The following is a 19,691-nucleotide window of genomic DNA, read 5'->3' as shown; positions in this document are numbered from 1 at the left end:
TGTATATTCTGGATGTAATTCTTTGTTAGATATATGTTTTGTAATATTTTTCCTGGTCTCTCTATAACCATGAATTTTTATTAATGGTATTTTCAGATGAGCAGAAGTTTTCAATTTTGATGAAGTTTAATTTATTATTTTTAGTAGTTATTGTTCACTCTGTGTCCTTTGTAATATTTTTCTACCTCCCATTTGAGAAGATGATTTTATAAATTTTCTTGCTTTCTTATAAAAATTTTGTACTTTTAGTTCTTACCTTTAAGTCTGTCTATGATCCATGTCAAATTATTTTATGAATGGTATGAAGTAGAGAATGAGTTTAGTTTTTAATATGGATATCCCTTGTTCCAGCAACATTTGTTGAACAAGCTTTTTTCATCATTGAATTACTTTGGTGTCTCAAAATATTTGATTTACCTTTGACTTACTTTGGGATGAGTTTCTATTAAATGTTTTTCTATTAACTGAGCTAATGATAGATCATACTTTCCTATTTCTTTATATGTTTAGTAATTATTTTATGAGATGCTTTATTTAATTAGAAATTTTAAAAAAGCAACACATGGATCAAGATTCTAAAGATTCAAAAAGGAATTCAGGGAAAAGTCTCCTTAGCCTTGCTTCCCCAGCAGCAGCCAAAGTTACTAGCTGGTCAGGGCTCCCTAGAGGTATTCATTGCATATACATGCAGATGAATAGCAGAGTCCTCTCAAACCTTGGCTTCTACTACACCCCCATTCCCTTCCTATCATTTCACTGCAGTCACCTTGGCTTCCTGATATTCTTCACGGATCTGGCTGTTGGGTCCCAAAGGCTTTTTTCCTCAAGGCCTTTCGTTTTCTCTCTGGACAAAATTAGCTTCCATAAGGCAACAGTCCACTCAGGTGATGGAAGTGGTATTTTTGAAAATGAACAACTTAATATATTTGAAAACAAAACCAGCCATATTACCAAGGACAACTTCAGTTCTGTTAGCAGATCATTGGGAAAACTTTGAAATGACTAAAACAATAAGTCTTTCAAACAGATCTGTACAGTTTATATACATAGCACAGTTCCAGAGAGTACAGATAGATAGTTCAAGTACCATAGCAAAGGAGACAGAGGACATTTAGTTCAAAGGTTCTCTGGTTGCAAGAATGTGTGCTAATTCCTAAATAATGGTACATACAGTGTTAATTAGAACTAGAAATTTTCTTCCAAATTTTGATCCTATAGAGTCGTCTTTCTAAGTAGTTCTGCTTGGTGCTAAAATGTTATTCTTTGCTTCTGGAGTTAAACAGGCATTTACATGACAAACATATCTTGCAATCAGTTTATTTAAACAAATAAAAAAACAATTCGTCCAAGTTCTGAGCTTGCTTTTTGTTTTGTTTTAGACTCCATATATGAAGAGAGATCATATGGCATTTGTCTTTTTCTGACTTATTCCACTTAGCATAATGCCCTTGAGATCCATCCATATTGTCACAAATGGCAAGGTTTCATTCTTTTTTATGGCTGAATAATATTCCATTGTACATCTAAAAACACAATTGTTTTATCCATTCACACATCAGTGGGCATTTAGGTTGTGTCCAAATCTTTGCTATTGTAAATAATGCTGTAATGAATGAACATGGGGGTACATATAACTTTTTTTCTTTAAATATAAGTTTTTTTTCTTTAAATAAATAACCTGAAGTGGAATTGCTAGATCATAAGGTGGTTTTATCTTTAATTTTTTGAGGAACCTCTATCTATTTTCCATAATGGCTGTACCAATCTACATTCCCACCAACAGTGTGAGAGGGTTCCCTTCTCTCCATATCCTTGCCAACACTTGTTATTTCTTGTCTTATTGATAATAGCTATTTTTTTTAAAGATTTTATTTATTTGACAGAGAGAGACACAGCGAGAGAGGGAACACAAGCAGGGGGAGTGGGAGAGGGAGAAGCAGACCCCTGGCTGAGCAGGGAGCCCGATGCGGGGCTTGATCCCAGGACCCTGGGATCATGACCTGAGTTGAAGGCAGACGCTTAACGACTGAGCCACTCAAGCGCCTCTGATAATAATTATCTTAACAGATGTGAAACGATACCCTGTTGTGATTTTAATTTGCAGTTCTCTGATGACTAATGATTTTGAACATCTTTTCATGTGCCTGTTGGCCATCTGTATGTCTTCTTTGGAAAAATGTCTATTCAGATCTTCTGCCCCTTTTTTAATCAGATTGGATTTTTGCTACTGAGTTGTATGAGTTCTTTATAAATTTTGGAAATTAGACCCTTACCCTTATCAGACATGTGATTTGCAAATGTTTTATCCCATTCAGTAGGTTGCCTTTTCATTTTGTTCATAGTTTCCTTTGCTGTGCAAAGCTTTTAGTTTGGTATGGTTCCACTTGTTTATTTTACTTTTGTTGCCTTTTCTTTTGGTGTTAGATAAAAAAATCATCCAAGACCCATGTCAAGGAGTTTTTTTCTATGAGTTTTATGGTTTCAGATCTTATGTTCAAGTCTTCAATCCATTTTGAGTTAATTTTTGTGTATGTTGTAAGACAGTGGTCAAGTTTCATGTTTTGTATGTGACTGTGCAGTTTTCCCAACATCACTTATTGAAGAGACTATTCTTTCCCATTGTATATTCTTGGCTCCTTTGTCAATAAATTAATTAAACATATATGTGTAGGTTTATTTCTGGGGTCTCTGTTCCATCGATCTCTATGTCTGTTTTTATGCTGATACCATACTGTTTTAGTTACTGTGGCTTTGTAGTATAGTTTGAAATCAAGGGGCATGATGCCTCCAGCTTTGTTCTTTCTCAAGATTGCTTTGAGTATTCAGAGTCCTTTGTGGTTCTGTATAAATTTTAGGATTATTTGTTCTATTTCTGTGAAGAATGCCATTGGGATTTTGATAGGGATTGCACTGAATATATTGCTTTGAGAGGTATGGACATTTTAGCAATATTAATTCTTCCAATCTAGCACATGGCATATCTTTCCATTTGTTTGTCTTCCTCAGTTCTTTTCATTAATATCTTGTAGTTTTCAATATATAGGTCTTTCATCTCTTTGGTTAAATTTATTCCTAGATATTTTTTTTTTGATGCAATTATAAATAAGATTGTTTTCTGAATTTTTTTTCTGATGGCTCATTAGTGTAAAGAAACCCAACAAATTTTTGTGTATTGATTGTGTATCCTACAACTTTAGTGAATTTATTAGTTCTAACAGTTTTTTGATTGAGTCTTTAAGATTTTCTATATATCATGTCATCTCCAAATAGCTACAGTTTTACTTCTTCCTTTCCAATTTGGATACCTTTTATTTTATTTTCTTGTGTAATTGCTCTAGATAGGACTTCCAAAATTATGTCAAATAAAGTTGTGATAGTGGGCATCCTTGTCTTATTCCTGATCTTGGAGGAAAAGTTTCACATTTTCACCATTAAGGATGATGTTAGCTGGTTAGCTGTGGGGTTGTTATATATGGCCTTTATTATGTTCAGATACATTCTCTCTATACCCACTTCATTGAGCATTTTTATCATAAGTGGATGCTGAATTTTGTCACATGCTTTCTCTGCATTGTTTGAGATAGTCATATGGATTTTTATTCTGCATTTTTTTAATGTGGTATATTACATTGACTGATTTGTGGATGTTGATAAATCCCATTTGATCATGGTGATGTGTTTTTAATATATTATTGAATTTAGTTTGCTAATATTTTGCTGAGCATTTTTCATATCTATGTTTATCAGGAATATTGGCTTATAATTTTCTTGTGGTGTTCTTGTCTAGTTTTGGTATCAGGGTAATGCTGGCTTCATAATATGGGTTTCGAAGAGTTCCCACTCTTTTATTTTTTGGAAGAGATTGAGAAGGATTAGTATTAATCCTTCTGTGAATGTTTTATTGAATTCACCAGTGAAGCTGTCTGATCTTGGACTTTTGTTCCTTGGGAGGTTTTTGATTAAGATGATTCAGTCATCTTACAGTAATTGATCTGTTCAGTTTTCTATTTCATCATGATTCAGTCTTGGTAGATTGTGTGTTTCTAGGAATGTATCCTTTTCTTCTAGGTTGTCCCAATTTTTTGGCATATGATTTTTCCTAGTAGTCTTTTACTATCCTTTGTATTTCTGTGGTAAAAGTTGTAACATTTCTTTGATTTTTGATTCTATTTATTTGCATCCTCCTCGTCCTCCTTCTCCTTCTTCTTCTTCTTCTTTTTTTTTTTTTTTGCTGAGTCTGGCTAAGGTTTGCCATTTTGTTGTCTTTTCAAAGAATCAGCTCTTAGCTTTATTGATCTTTTCTATTGTATTTTTAGTCTTTATTTTATTTATTTTTGCTCCAATCTTTGTTATTTTCTTCCTTCTAATAACTCTGGACTTCCTTTGTTCTTCTTTTTCTGGTTTCTTGAAGTTTAAAGTTAGATTGTTTATTTGAGATGTTTCTTATTTCTTGAGGTAGGCATTTATCACTGTGAACTTCCCTCTTAGAACTGCTTTTGCTGCATCCCATAAAGTTTGGTATGTTACATTTACATTTTCATTTGTCTCAAGGTATTTTTTAATTTCTCTTGATTTCTTCTTGGAAACATTGCTTGTTTGATAGTATGTTGTTTAATCTCCACATATTTGTGAATTTTCATTTTCTTTTTGTAATTGATTTCTAGTTTCATATCATTGTGTTGGAAAAGATGTTTGATATGATTTCTTAAGTCCATCTGGTCTAACATGTTTAAGACTGATGTTTCCTTCTTGATTTTCTTTCTATTCTATATATTGATGTATACGATACATCAGTTATCAATAATCTAGTCATTGATGTAAATGGAATATTAAAGTCCCCTATGATTATTGTGTTGCTGTCTATTTCTCCCTTTAAGGCTGTTAATATTTGCTTTAAATATTTAGGTGCTCCTGCATTGGGTACATAAATATTTACAATGTTATATCCTCATGTTGGATTTACCCCTTTTATCATTATGTAACACTCTTCTTTGTCTCTTATTACAGTCTTTGTTTTAAAGTGTGTTTTGTCTGAAGTAAAATCTGTTTTGTTTGATATGTCTAGTAATTTTTTAAAACATTTTATTTATTAGAGAGAGAGAGCACAAGCAGGGTGGAGGGGCAGAGGGAATGGGAGAAGCTGAACAGGGAGCTCCCCTGTACAGGGAGCCTGACTGAACAGGGAGCCTGATGCAGGGCTCTATCCCAGGACCCTGAGGACATGACCTGAGCCAAAGGCAGATGCTTAACTGACTGAGCCACCCAGGTGCCCTGATATGTCTAATAATTTTTAATTATATATTGAACATTGTATATAATACAGTTTAGTGAGTCTGGAAATTGTCTTCCTTTTAAAGGCAGTTACGTTCAGTTCTGGCAGGCAGTTGAAGCATTTATGGGTAATTTTTTTTTTCTGTCTTCTTTAATTTCGTTCTCTCTTAGGACAAGCTATTGTAGTTTTCAACTCTTAGTGCATGCCCCTACCCCACGGCATTGTGTTCCTCCTACTGCATAGTCTTTCTGGATTGTAGCTCAATCTGTGAGATACTCAGTTAGGTCTCATTTTGTCTGGGTTGACTCCAATATCTTTTGCTGCTACATGAACTTAGTGTCATCATTCAGCTTTCAGCCTTACAGTTGGTGATCTCTGCTAGGATTTTCAATCTTTCTGTGTGTGTGTGACACCTCACACTTGTCCATGGACCTGTGGTAAATCTGTGGTAAATCTTCACAGAGACTTCTTCCCCCAATTCCCTCCTCACAACATATAAACACACAGCTCCTTCTCAGTATTTTTCATCATAAATTCCAGCTTATTCTAATCTTTGTCTCCTCACTCAGCAAAAGAGCTTCTTTATTTGGTCTTTACCGCTCTGAAGTAAACTGCTTTCAAACAGAAAACCACTGTGGTTGTAGGCTCACCAGGTATGTTTCCCATCTCGCAGAGTCAGGTTTAAAAAACAGGTGCTTCCTATATATTGTCTAGTTTTATGATATTTTTCTGTGGGAGAACAATTCAATATAAATTACTCTGTAATGTACACTAGATTGACCTACTATTCTTACTTTTGAAAGTAAAGTAGGTCTATGTAACTCTATTTATGTATGTGTTCAACTTTACCACTTATCTTATTGCTTTAGATTTCACTTCTTCAGATTTTGTGCTAACAATCTGGCACAAACAGTTCTAAGCCCTTTACACATATTACCTCATTTAACCCTCACCCAATAAGATAGGTAATGAGCCTGAATCACAAAGCAATTGTATGGTTTGCATAAGTTCACAAAGCTGCTAAATGGGAGAAATATATATTCTAACAGCAGAGTCTGTGTTCTTTTTTTTTTTTTTTTTAGATTTTATTTGACAGACACAGTGAGAGAGGGAACACAAGCAGGGGGAGTGGGAGAGGGGAAAGCAGGCTTCCCGCGGAGCAAGGAGCCCGATGCGGGGCTCGATCCCAGGACCCTGGGACCATGACCTGAGCCGAAGGCAGACGCTTAATGACTGAGCCACCCAGGTGCCCCAGAGTCTGTGTTCTTAACATAGTCTCTTTCTAAAAGCATACTGTATTCTGCAAAATAAATAATTGTTATCGCTTTACTACCTAACCAATAAATAAATGGTCATTGATTTGTGATTATTTTTCTTTCTCTGTTACTATCTTCTGTAATGATTTTTATTGTTTATTTTCTGTAGATCTTACAAGTGCCATTAGATGGTTTGATGCATGCTATTCTCTTCATGAATTGTCTCTCACTGGAAACCCACTTCTTCAAGAAATAAACTGGAGGTAAGAAATATTGTTGCACTCTATTATATACTTTATTATAGTTGCAGAAAACACGATTTGATGAAAATTGTTCTGTGCATATTAATTGCTTGGGAAAAGTTAATAAAATAATTTAAAAGTTACTCAAAACAAGAAATTTTTATAATATTAGTTTTAAAAATATCTTAAACCTAAAATAATTTTTTGCACATGTATGAACTAATGCAAATTTAAAATGATTATTTTGATCCATACCATTGATTATGTGACAATTTTAGTATAATGGTAACTTGGAGTTTGTTGGTGTCTATTAAAGTATGACTTATAAACCTATGTGAATCCATGCTTCTCTTTGAAATATTGCAGTACCTAGATGTAATAGAAGAAAAATATTTTGTAATTTTTTTAGAATGAATTTTCTTCTTTAAAAAAGTGTTTCTAATCTGAAATTCTCATACTATGCTAACACCATTTCCCCCCAAATTGACCAGCATCTTTTTTCATGAAGAGCTTTTTTTGAGATAATTTTCATACAGTAAACTTTATCAGTTTTATTTATGAGTATGGATATGGTATAAAACCACCACAATTAAGATATTAAACATTTTTACTACCTTAAAAAAATTATCTCATGCCCCTTTGCAGTCAGTTGCCACCCTTAGACTTTAAAAATGTCTCTCCACTCTTTGATGGCCTTTATTGTTTCTGATGAAATCTGCCAACATTCTCTTTGGAGACTTCTAATATATTCTCTTTATCAGTGGTTTTCAGCAATTTGATTATAATGTGTTTTGCTGTGGTTTTATGTAGATTTACTCTTCTTAATATCTGTTGAACCTCTTGAATCTGATGAATTTGTAGTTTCCATAAAATTTAGAATTTTTTTGCCCATTATTTTTTCACGTATTTTTTCTGCCTCCTTCCTATCTTGTTCTACTAGGATGCCAATTTCACCAATATCAGATCACTTGATATATTCTAGAAGTTGCTATTGCTCTGTTCTTATATATTACACTTTTTTTCTGCCTGTAATTCACTCTTAATAGTTATTGCTTTATCTTCAAGTTTTCTGATATTTTCTTCTTACATACCTATTTTGATGTTAATCCCATCCAGAATTAATCAGTTCAGAGTTCAGATACTGTGTTTTTCATCTCTAGAAGTTTCATTTATTTTTTTTTAATATTTGCGATTTCTCTCCTAATCATGCTCATGGTTTCCTGAATCATCTTTAACATATGAAAAATATTTATAATAGCTATTCCAAAATCCTTCTCTGCTAGTTTCATCATCTATATCATTTGGGGGTCTATTTTTGTTGATTCCCCCCCCCCCCCCAATTCTGGGTCATATTGCCCTGCTTCTTGCATGCTTGGTCAATTGTGATTGTATTCTGGACATCTTAAATTTTATACTGTTGATTTCTTATTTTTGTTCTTTTTCTTTAGGCAACATCTATTTTGTTTCTGATGTACAGCAGCTAAGTTACTTGAAATTAGTGAGATGCTTTTAAAGCTTGCTTTTAAGTTCTGTTAGGGAAGTCTCAAAGAAATCTTTAGACTAGTGCCAGTTTAGCTTTTCTGCTATGGAACTGACTCTCTGGTGCCTCTTATGTATATCCTTTCAACTTTGGCTGATACGAATTATTCCCAGCCCCATATGGGTTCCTGTAATTTCTCTACCTTTTGCTTCCCCCTGGTTCTTTCCCTTGGCCTTAAGTCATTTTCTTTTATACATCCTCAGATCATTACCCATTTACCCAGGTCCAGGTGAATTAAATCCCAGAATTCTGAAAGACTTTGCATATGTCCACTTTTCTAGTACTGCTGATGATTCTGATCTAAACTCTTGTCTCTTTTTATGTCTAGCAGCATCCATTTGTAAGACAATTTAACATGATTTATTATACATTTGACATATGTATCATATTAACTCATGGGTACATCAAGACAGAACAAGCCAAGAATAGACAGGGTTTATAGCCTAATTTAGCAAGATAAGTTTGACAACACACTAAGTACAAATAAAGGCAAATATATACTGAAATTCAGGTAAGAAAACCTGTTTCAGGATCCTCAGAGTTTGGATCAAATCTATAAATCTTATCAATTTGATCAGGTAGTGAAAATATAACATTTATGAATAAAATATAGACAAGGAAGGACACATAATTGAAAAGAAAGTTGTTGTGACATCTGATCCTAGGGAAGAAGCAATTGATTCTTTGTCCTGATTTGGTTTTTCTGTGATGTGTGGCCATAGCCAGGAAGATCCTGGTTCTGATGATTTCCAAAGGAATGTATCTTACAGTAGAACCAATGATCTGGTCATGTTTAAAAATTCCTATATCTGACTTAATCCACTTGTAGAACAAGATAAGACAGTATAGAAAGTAGTCTATTTCCCTCCCTTCTCTGATGCCATTGCAAACCTTTGACACTCTCTTTCCACAAGTATTGATTTTCTGAATTTGTTTATTGGTTTTTCATTAAGAAAATAGCATTTTTATACCAAGTCAAACACCTGTGTAATTTGCTACTTGTTGATAGCGTGTGTATCACAGAAGAGTTATTATCTTTGCCAGAAAATCTGTTTTTCTATTTTCTTTAAAGCTCAATTTCCACATAAATTTCTAAAGTTACACTATTTTTTAGGGAAACCTGGTATGTTTTTACATGTTTTAGAATAGAACTTGTCAATTTCTACCTTAGGAACATCTGTTTCCAGGTGCAATTTAAGCTGTGTAGTATAAAGGAAAGACTATCACCCAGTGAAGTGGTTTTCAAAGGTGTATCCCTAGACAAGCAACTTCATCATCACTTGAACACTTGTTAGAAATGCAAAATCTTGGACGCTGTCCGTACTCATTTAATCAGACACTAGGGGATGATGTTTAGTAATCTGTGTTTCAGGAAGGCCTTTGAATGATTTGATGCACACTAAAGTGTGGAAATCACTGTGATTTTAAACAAGGACATCCTTTTCCTGCCCCATACTGTGCGATCCTGGGCAGATAACAACTTTCCTATGTCTCTGAATCCTCAACAGTAAAATGAAGATAATAATAGTACCTCTCTTATGGGGTAGTTATGATAATTGAATGGGATAATACACATATTTTGTTGGGCACAATTCCTGGAACATGGTAAACATTCAGAAATCTACTATTTTCCATGTCAAGGCTAAGCACACTGTGGGCTCTTATTAAATCACCAAATATTTATTGTATGCCTACTATATCTAGCCAATGTCCCAAAATTTGGACACTATACAGGAAATTCAATGCACTCCATGATTTCAAACCATGTTTATAATCTTGGTAGGGATAAAAATGTAGGCAAAGAATGATAGCCATGAAAACTAATAGTGATAGCAAACACTGTCATAGTGTTTACTTTGTGCCCAGCATTGTTCTCATTTAATATTTATAATATGCCTAATAAAATAGTTAGCTAGTATCCCCATTTTACAGGTGGGGAAACAGAGTCATATAAAGGCTAAAAAACATGCCCAAGGTTACACAGCTAACTAGTGGAAGAGCCAGAATTCAAACCCATGCAATCCAGCTTCAGTTTGTGCTCTTTAACTCTTAGATTTTAGTACCTAATACCAGTGTCAGATGACTATTGTAGGCAACTGATATACTTTAGAAATCCCACCTTAATTTAGTGTGACCAGGAAAAAAATACATTTACTGAAGAGGCAAACTTTGGGTTAAATCTCAAAAGTTTGATAAGATTTAAAATCAAGTTAAAAGAAAAAAAAAGCACTTCTGATGGAGGAAATATTGATGAAAAGGAGGGAATGTGAAAGACAAGTTTAGGCTCTGGTCTATTCAGGTGTAAAGTAGGTAAGAGTGGGAAATACCTTTGGAAAGAAATAAGAAATCAAGTGCGTGCATTTACGGTGGGTCAGAGAATGACCTACTATCTATACGTATTACTCCACAGCAACTCTGAGTTGGGTTCTGTAATTATCATTCTGATTTTACAGAGGTACTAACTGAGGCTTGGATTCCTTGTGATTTGCCCAGTTGTGATGTAATTGTCAGGGAAGGGATTAGAGTTCTAAAGCCTGGAATTTAAATACTTTGCTTTACTGTTGCATATGATATATTGCTGCCAGATTGTAAAGGGCCTTGTATGCTAGAGTAAAAAAGTCTCCTTTATCCAGTGGTCATGGAGAGAGCCTATAGCATACTAGATATATGTATAGGCCTTGTGAGTAAACTGCTCAGGTGCATGTCTAGTTCCATCACTTTCTAGCTGTTTGCCTTGCACAAATTACTTAATCTAGCTGTATCTCAGCATCTTCATCTATAGAATGGATATAATAAGAGTAGCTCCCTCAGGCCTTACCCATTAAGGTAATAGGTTGTACCACACAACAACGAACCCAGAAATCTATGTGGTTTAGTACAATAGAAGCTTATTTTTTGTCTATATTGTGTCTGATGTGAGTTCGGCCTGTCTAATCTAAGCAGACTCAGAAACTCAGGATACTTCCCTTTTGTGGCTCTGTGTCATGCAACTTCGATGTAATCTGACTTTTTTAGGTAGTAGATTCTGGCGAGGGAGGGGAAGAGACCACAGAGAAAGAACAACTGACATTTCACCACTCTCATCTCAAAAGTGGCATTGATCACTTCTCTCATATTCTACTGGCTGTAGCCAGTCATAAGGCCAAACTAACTGCAAAAGAGGCCGGAAAATGTAGAGAAGAACATGGGCACCAGAGTACGCCAATAGTCTTTGTGAGGACTAAATATGTTGCTGCATAAAAGCATTTTATAGTAGTACCTAGCATATACCACAGTTGGCAGATGTTAGCCATTATTTTTAAGGAGCTATAGGGAAATTTTGAATAGCTGTATGAAAAGGAAAATAGTGTTTGGGGAAGATTTTTTTTTCAACAGCAAAGTGATAAGGGATTAGGGAAAGTGGCCAAATTAAATGCTATTAGAGAGTCCAGGCATTAAAAAAGGGCTAAAATTAAGTAGTGGAAGTGGTCCCAGACTATTGTATAGATCTTTCTAGTTTAGAACTAGAAAAGTGATCTTAGAGTGAAAATTCCCATACATAAAGAAGAGTAATTATGTCTAAAAGGCTCTGCTTGGCAGGTGATATTATTTATAATGAAAATATCTAATGGATTATTTTTACACAGATATTTTTATTTTCCTAGGTAACTTTATAGACTATATATATGTGTGTGTGTGTGTATAGGATATGTATATATATGATATATATGTATATATATGTCATAGATGACCAAAATTACTTGTTGAAGGAATACATTACAGAATTTTACACTATAATGTGTAAAAGCTTGAAAAAAAATGCATGTTTCAGGCCCTCTAATTTTTCTATTGAATTTTTAAAATTTTTCTTTAGTGATTGAAAGTATTATTACCTATAAATTGACGATTGATCTTATTATTGATTTGCAGTAATTATCAGTGTCAGTTCTATAGCTGGAGTTCTTAGACTTTTAGGGAACCATGATATTTGTCAGGTTCCTCATGTTTCCTGAAAAACTGATCTTAGGACAAATTGTTATAGGAATACCAACTATTAGTTAATATCAACTTATAAGGAGATCAGACATTGCAGCTATTTAAAGAATTTGTGTATATATATGAAAGGACCCCCTAAATATGTTTCTAGACCTCTTGCCAGCTGGGAAAAGGACTCTTTCATTTGGAATTGAAGTAGTGAAGATCCCCATCTAGATGTACTAGCTCAAGTTCTGGGGCTGTGCTTTTCTTACATTGGGGTTTAAAACCCTAATCCCAAGGTTTGGGCCTCCTCATTTTCATTTATTTTTATTATTTTATTTTTTTAAGATTTTATTTATTTGAGAGAGAGAGTGAGAGCAAGAGAGAGAGAGAGAGAACTCTCGAGCTGGGGAAGGAGCAGAGGGAGAGGGTCAAGCAGACTCCACACTGAGCACCGAGCCCAACTTGGGACTCGATCCCAGGACCCTGAGATCATGACTGAGCTGACTGCTTAGCCAAGTCAGATGCTGACCGAGTCAGATGCTTAGCCAACTAAACTACCCAGGTGCCCCTTTGGGTCCTCATTTTTAGAAAGGAAACCTTAGAGTGAAACTTCCCATACAAAAAGTAGGTATAACTATGTCCAAAAGGCGCTGCTTGGCGGGTGATATTATTTATAATGAAAATCCCTGATGTGTTGTTTTTAGGTAGATATCTTTATTTTCCTTGGTAGCTATATAGACCAAATTTATGATGACAAACAAAAATAGGTGGTTGTGTCCATTATTCAGAGAAAGCTCTTTGGGGGCCATGGTTTTCCTATTAGGCGTTGGGCAAATAAGACATGAATTCTCTTGCTGATTTGATATCAGTTTCCATTTAAATAGCTGCCATGTTGCCAGTTGCAATAACTAGAAACAAACCTATATCCTGAATAATCTTTGAATTTATTTACGTTTTTTGCATGAAGAATAAATACTTACTTTGTTGAATCAAATAGGCTTATAGTGAAATATATTAATAATAAATCTATTTAAATATATAAAGATAAATATTCACATTTTACTACTACTATACTCCTAAATATATATACTTAGTGCAATACTAATATATACAATACTTACTAAGTATAGATACTTTAGAGTTTTAAAGAAAATATTTAGTTAGAAACAATATTCAAAGAAAAAGGTAGTACTTATATTATAAACATGTACAATTATTTAGCTATTATAATTTTTATGTTTAAATGAACTTTATTGGACTAGACTCATACCAACTTGAAAATTTTGCTTATCAAATTTCACTTAGATCAGTTGGCCTAATACAGCTTTCATGATTTCAAGAAGAGATTCAGTTATCTAAAGGGTTTAAAATCTAGTAATCTATAAAATATGGATTTGTTAATGAAAGGATCAAGTAAAACTTTAAGCAGTGTGTTCCAATGAACTTTACATAACCCCTTGATACCAACAAAAGGATTAGTTATAGATTTTCCCAATTGGCTTCTTACTTTCATGTCTGGCCAGTGATAACATGGACAAAACTGATGTACTAAAAAAATCTCTTTTTAAAACTTAATCTACAGACTCAGTTTGGAATCTCCTTTGGAAATGTGTTTTATTCATTAGTGATGAATAGAGTCTCTTAAGTGACAGAATATTCACCAGGAAGTTTTCACTAAATGAAATATTGATTCAGCCCTTGGCTAGGAGGAGCCCAGCTGGAAAAACTAATGTTGAGATCTCACAGTATTCTTATACTTCATTTCCAATATGAATCAACTTGTTACAGCACTTTCTAATATATTCATCATAGACTCTTATAAGGCTGCATTTAAACTTAAGGCCAACCCATTGCACTACTAATTTATACAGATCTGAGAACTATTCCTTAAAAAAAAATAAGAAACAATGCTTAACATAAAACACCAAATCTAATGTTGATATTTATCATATAAATGACAAATTTCAAGATATTGTCATAGTCTTGAAGATCCAAACAAGCTAAATTTTTATATCCAAAGAAGTTTCAAATATTCTGACTCAAACTGTTTGGGAACACTTTTTTATATATAAAGGTGATGAATTATAATATCAAATATTTTCAGTGTGAAAATCCAAGCCCTGTTGATCCACATTCTCCATAATTATTTCCTGTAGTTATAATATTGTACATAATATCTATATCAATAACCATATCCAAAATATAGTATTTGATGACAAAATTATCATTTTTCCCCTTGCTGATCTGGTTAGTTAACATCCAAACAGCTTCCACATAATGCCGTTTGCAATATCTAGAAACAAACTAATGTCCTATATTGCCTTTGGATTCCCTTATTTTTCATTATTTTAGTTGTCCAGAGAATAAACAGTTGTTGTATTAAATACAATATGCTTGCTGGTAGTAAAATATTGATCTTTCCATTAATCTGATAGAGCAAATTCTTATATTTTTACTTCTAAGATTATATTAGGTTATTTAGTTAAAATAGCTCTTCATTTTGTCACCGATTATTTCTGAATAGAAAGCTTGTTTCTCTGTATATGTGATATGTACTCTGTAACTTCAGTGTTACAAGAATACGTTTCTAAGAAACCTTCATATCATTTACGCAAAACCAATGGCAATGTTAATCAGTAAACAAATCATTGGAATATAACTGTCCAGGCCCACAATATCTCTTATTTTAGCAAATTCTCTGACATATAGGACATGCTACAAGTTTTCAAGTAAGCTATATTTTTCTGGAAAATTTCAGACAATTATGAATGATTAGAACTTCAGAGGTTTTTTTTTTTTTCTTTTAAGTTTAACCTGGAGCATCTCTGATTTTATTTTTTTTCTAAGATTTATTTATTTATTTGAGAGAGAGAGAAAAAACATGCGCATACATGCACATGAAAGGAAGGGTTGGCGGGACAGTGGGAAAGGCAGAGGGGAAGCAGACTCCTGCCGAGTGCAGAGACTGATGTGGGGCTCAGTCTCAGACCATGACCTGACCTGAGCCAAACCAAGTCAGATGCTTAACCTTAACCACCTGAGCCACCCAGGGCCCTGAGCATCTCTGATTTTAGCACAACTCGTTATAGTCTATTTTCCTTCCAAGGCAGTGGTTCTTAATTCTTTAAGGTACATAAGAAAGGCTATATTTTAAAAATGCAAATTCCCGAGAACGCACCAACAGAGGTCTTTGGGCGTTAACTGAATCTAAAAAAGTATCCCATGTACTACTAATACAGTAGTTCAAGGACAGCCTTTTCAGAGACACTGCCCTGCCGGGTTGAAGACACACAGAGGGATCTAGCCTTGAATTCCCATTCCAGTGGATTTGTAGAGTGACTAAGACAAAAAATAGATGTTTGAGACCCTGTGGCTCTCATGATAACAGCATGAGTATTTTCTTCCTTTTGTTGACACCTCCTTAATTAGACAAAATGAGACCTGAAAGATGGCTATTCAAGAGGGTCTTAGTGTTACTTTATCTGCACTATCACTGAAGGTCCAGGATCCTGTTGAAAAGTTTTATAGGTCCAACAGCTTACTGTTACTGTTTAACCAGAAATGACTGTACAATAGAAATAAACAAATTAGCTTTACCTAACTCTTAAGAAATCCAATTTACAATAAGAAAATCTGCCTTATCCATAAGAATAAAAAAAAAGAAAAAAAAAGAAAAAAAAAAAAGAAAATTTGCCTTATTGAATTTTCCTTGTAAGATAGACCTATTCAAAGACCAAAGCCTGCTATTAGCATACCTCATTCCTTCTGCTGGCTGGGTCCACTCTGGAGACCAAGATATCAGACAGAAATCTGTTTGGTACACAAAGAATTAGAACTGTTAGTTATTGTCTAGGACTAGTTCCATCAAGTTATTGAAGGCTTATGTTTGCTTTTCTGTATTTTAGGAGATACGATCTAAGGAAGTAAGATCACTAATAGGATTAGAGCATTTTTTTAAGCTGTTACGAACACCTATACAGTTTTAATTTTTAATACCCTTTATTATCACATTTCAAAAGCATCTTTACTTCATCTTTACTTCATACCTAGCATTTTATAGCTATAAATAAGTTTGACATTATAGTCATGTCTTAGAAAACTTGACTGGGTACTTTGAGGGAGATTCAGAATGCAATGTAACTTCATTAGTAATGTAATAAATAATTTGATAGGATAGAGTATGGATAGTTAATCTCTCCATTATATTTTAATTATTATCAGCTTCAATTTCAGAGATTAACCTTTCCTTGCATTGGTGATAGCTTCAGTCAAAGATTTTATGTTATATTTAATATTATACCTGTGTGATTACCTCTGATTACTTCATTACCTCTGTGATAAATAGCTATCATCTTAATTAGCATTCTGCTTTTGAACCACATCTTAAAATGAATCAAATATATATAATATATATAATATATGCCACTTATTTAACCCTTTGTGGTAGGTGTGGTAGTTTATGATAAGAGAAATATTGGTAGCTTCAAGCCTAAAAAAAACCCTTAAAAAGGTTCAAAATATATAGACCCAGATTTTTACTTGATCTTAGTCAAAAGGCCGAGAAGTGATGGACCCAAGTTTTCTTAACTAGCTTAAACTCTTTAACATTGTAAAACATCTGATAATTATCTTGAAGAACAAAATCTATTTGTGTTCCCTCTTTCCATACTTAAATATCTGTAAGAAAAAAAGGTATTATTTCTCGGAGAGTAAAGGGAGGTGAGGGTGGGAAATTAATCATGTGTCCCCAGTAAATGAAAAACTGGTGTTTTTCTTCTCTTTTTTTGCTTTAATTTAAGGAGATGTATTGATACCTTCCTTGTGATTGTCTTTTATTAAACACTATCAAGATCATAACTATATATAGCAATGTGTTATGACTTTAGTTGGCCTTTGGAATTTGTGCCTTAATGGACCACTTCCTTCATTTATATATAAATTATACATAAATATATAAAATGTAAATTATATATAAATTATTTATATAAAGATATGAAATTATATTTTACAACTGTGTTTATATAAATGGATATGTCCACCCTGACTATACCATCTAGGTAGAGGAAATAACTGACTGGGGTTTTCCTTCTTAAATTTTAGCATTTTAGTAATCTTACCTTGCCATCCTTCATTTAGTTTTTAGGAACTGTAAGTTTGTTTTGTTTTGCTTTTTAATTAAAAAACTGTTTTTTAAAAGATTTTATTTATTTATTTGACACAGAGAGAGAGAGGAAGCACAAGTAGGGGGAGTAGCAGGCAACAGAGGAGGGAGAAGCAGGATCCCTGCTGAGCAGGGGATCTTGTCCTTGAACTACAGAGCTTGATCCCAGGACTCTGGGATCACGACCAAGCTGAAGGCAGACACTTAACTGACTGAGCCACCCAGGCACCCCTAAAATACTTTATTTTTTAGAGAAGGTCAAGTTAGCAAAATTAAGCAAAAAATATAGAGAATACCCATATACACCCTGTCCCCACACATGGACAACCTCCCCCACTATCAACATCCTGCACCAAATTGGTATATTTATTATAATTGATGAACCTGCATCAACACATCATGATCACCTGAAGTCCATACTTTCCATTAGTGTTTACTCTTGGTGTCATGTATTCTATGGGTTTTGACAAATGTGTAATGACATGTATCCACTATGTAGTAGTATTATATAGAATAGTTTTACTGCCCTAAAAATGCTATGTGCTTTGCCTGTTCATCCCACCCTCCACCTTAATCCCTGGCAACCACTGATCTTTTTACTGTCTCCATAGTTTTGCTTCTTTCAAGAATTTCACATAGTTGGAATTGTACAACATGTGTCCCTATCAGATTGTCTTCTTTCACTTAGTAATATGCATCTAAGATTCCTCCATGTCTATTCATGGCTTGATAGTTCATTTCTTTTTAGTGCTAAATAATATTCCTTTGTATGGATGTAACAGCTTATTTATCCTTTTACCTACTGCAGGACATCTTGATTGTTTCTGGGTTTTGAAATTGCAAATAAAGCAATAAATGTCTGTGTGGAGATTTTGGTGCATAGTTTTTAATTAATTTGGGTAAATCCAAGGAGCACATTGCTGTATTATAGTAAAAATATGTTTACTTTTGTAAGAAACCACCAAACTGTCTTCCAAAGTAACTACACTGGTTCTGCATTTCCACCAGCAGTGAATGAGAGTTTCTGCTTCTTCACATCTTCACCAGCATTTGGTGGTGTCAGCATTTTGGATTGGATGTTCTAATAGGTAGATAATAGTATCTTATTATTTTATTTTATTATTTATTATCTTGTTTTAATTTACAATTCTCTAATGACAAATGATGTTGAACATCTTTCATATGCTTACTTGCCATCTGTATATCTTCTTTGGTGAGGTGTCAAGGTTTTTGGCCCATTTTTTAATTGGTATGTTTATTTTCTTATTGGGTTTTTAAAAATTTTATTTATTTATTTGAGAGAGAGAGAGGGAGGGAGAGAGAACACACAGAGGGAGAGGGAGAAGCAGACTCCTGGTGAGCAGAGAGCCTGACATGGGGCTTGATCCCATGTCCCTGAGATCATGACCTGAGTTGAAGGCAGATGCTTAACCAACTGAGCCACCCAGACACCCCTCTCATTGTTGAGTTTTAAAATTTCTTTTTATATTTTTGGATAACAACCCTTTATCAGATATTTTTTCCCAGTATGTTGCTTGTCTTCACATTCTCTTGACTTTGTCTTTCCCAGAGCAGAAGTTTTTAAGTTTAATGAAATCCAGCTTATCAATTATTTCTTTCATGAATTGTGTCTTAGGTCTTATATCTAAAAAGTCATCATTACACCCAGTATCATCTAGATTTTCTCCTGTGTTATCTTCTGGAAGTTTTATAGTTTTGCATTTTACATTTAGGTCTGTGACCCATTTTGAGTTAGATTTTGTGAAGAGTACAAAGTCTGTGTCTAGATTCATTTTTTTTTTTTTTTTTTTTGCGTGTAGATGTCTAATTGCCCCAGCATCATTTATCTGTGCTCCATTGTATTGCCTTTGCTTTTTTGTCAAAGATTAGTTGATTCTATGTATGGGGATCTACTTCTGGGCTCTCTCTTCTGTTCCACTGATATATTTGTCTATTCTTTTGTCAATACCATACTGTCTTGATTACTGTGGCTTCATTGTAAGTCTTGAAGTCAAAGTGTTAGTCTTCCAACTTTGTTCTTTTTTTCAATATAGAATTGACTATTCTGTTTTTTTGTTTTTTGCCTCTTTTAATAAACTTTAGGATCAGTCTGTTGATATACACAAAATTACCTTACTGGTATTTTTAGTGGGATTGCATTGAGTCTATAGATCAAGTTGAGAAGAATTGATTTCTTGACAATATTGAACTTATAATCTCTATAAAGATATCTTCATTGGAAACCTTTCCATTTATTTAC

At 33.9% G+C, this 19,691-nt stretch overlaps 1 protein-coding gene across 1 annotated transcript in view; it reads left to right on the top strand.

The window, feature by feature from the left end:
- Nucleotides 1-19,691, top strand: part of LRRIQ1 (leucine rich repeats and IQ motif containing 1) — a 202,657-nt gene that overhangs the window by 68,527 nt on the left and 114,439 nt on the right. Inside the window, 1 exon segment of the mRNA XM_034987248.1 lies at nt 6,698-6,791. Coding sequence (XP_034843139.1) covers nt 6,698-6,791 — 94 coding nt within the window.

The sequence above is a fragment of the Mirounga leonina genome, unplaced genomic scaffold, assembly GCF_011800145.1.
Source record: "Mirounga leonina isolate KUSES-001 unplaced genomic scaffold, KU_Mleo_1.0 Mir_418, whole genome shotgun sequence".
Classification (NCBI taxonomy): Eukaryota; Metazoa; Chordata; class Mammalia; order Carnivora; family Phocidae; genus Mirounga; species Mirounga leonina.
The sequence above is the reverse complement of the archived record's forward strand: the minus strand, read 5'-3'. Positions and strand labels throughout refer to the sequence as shown.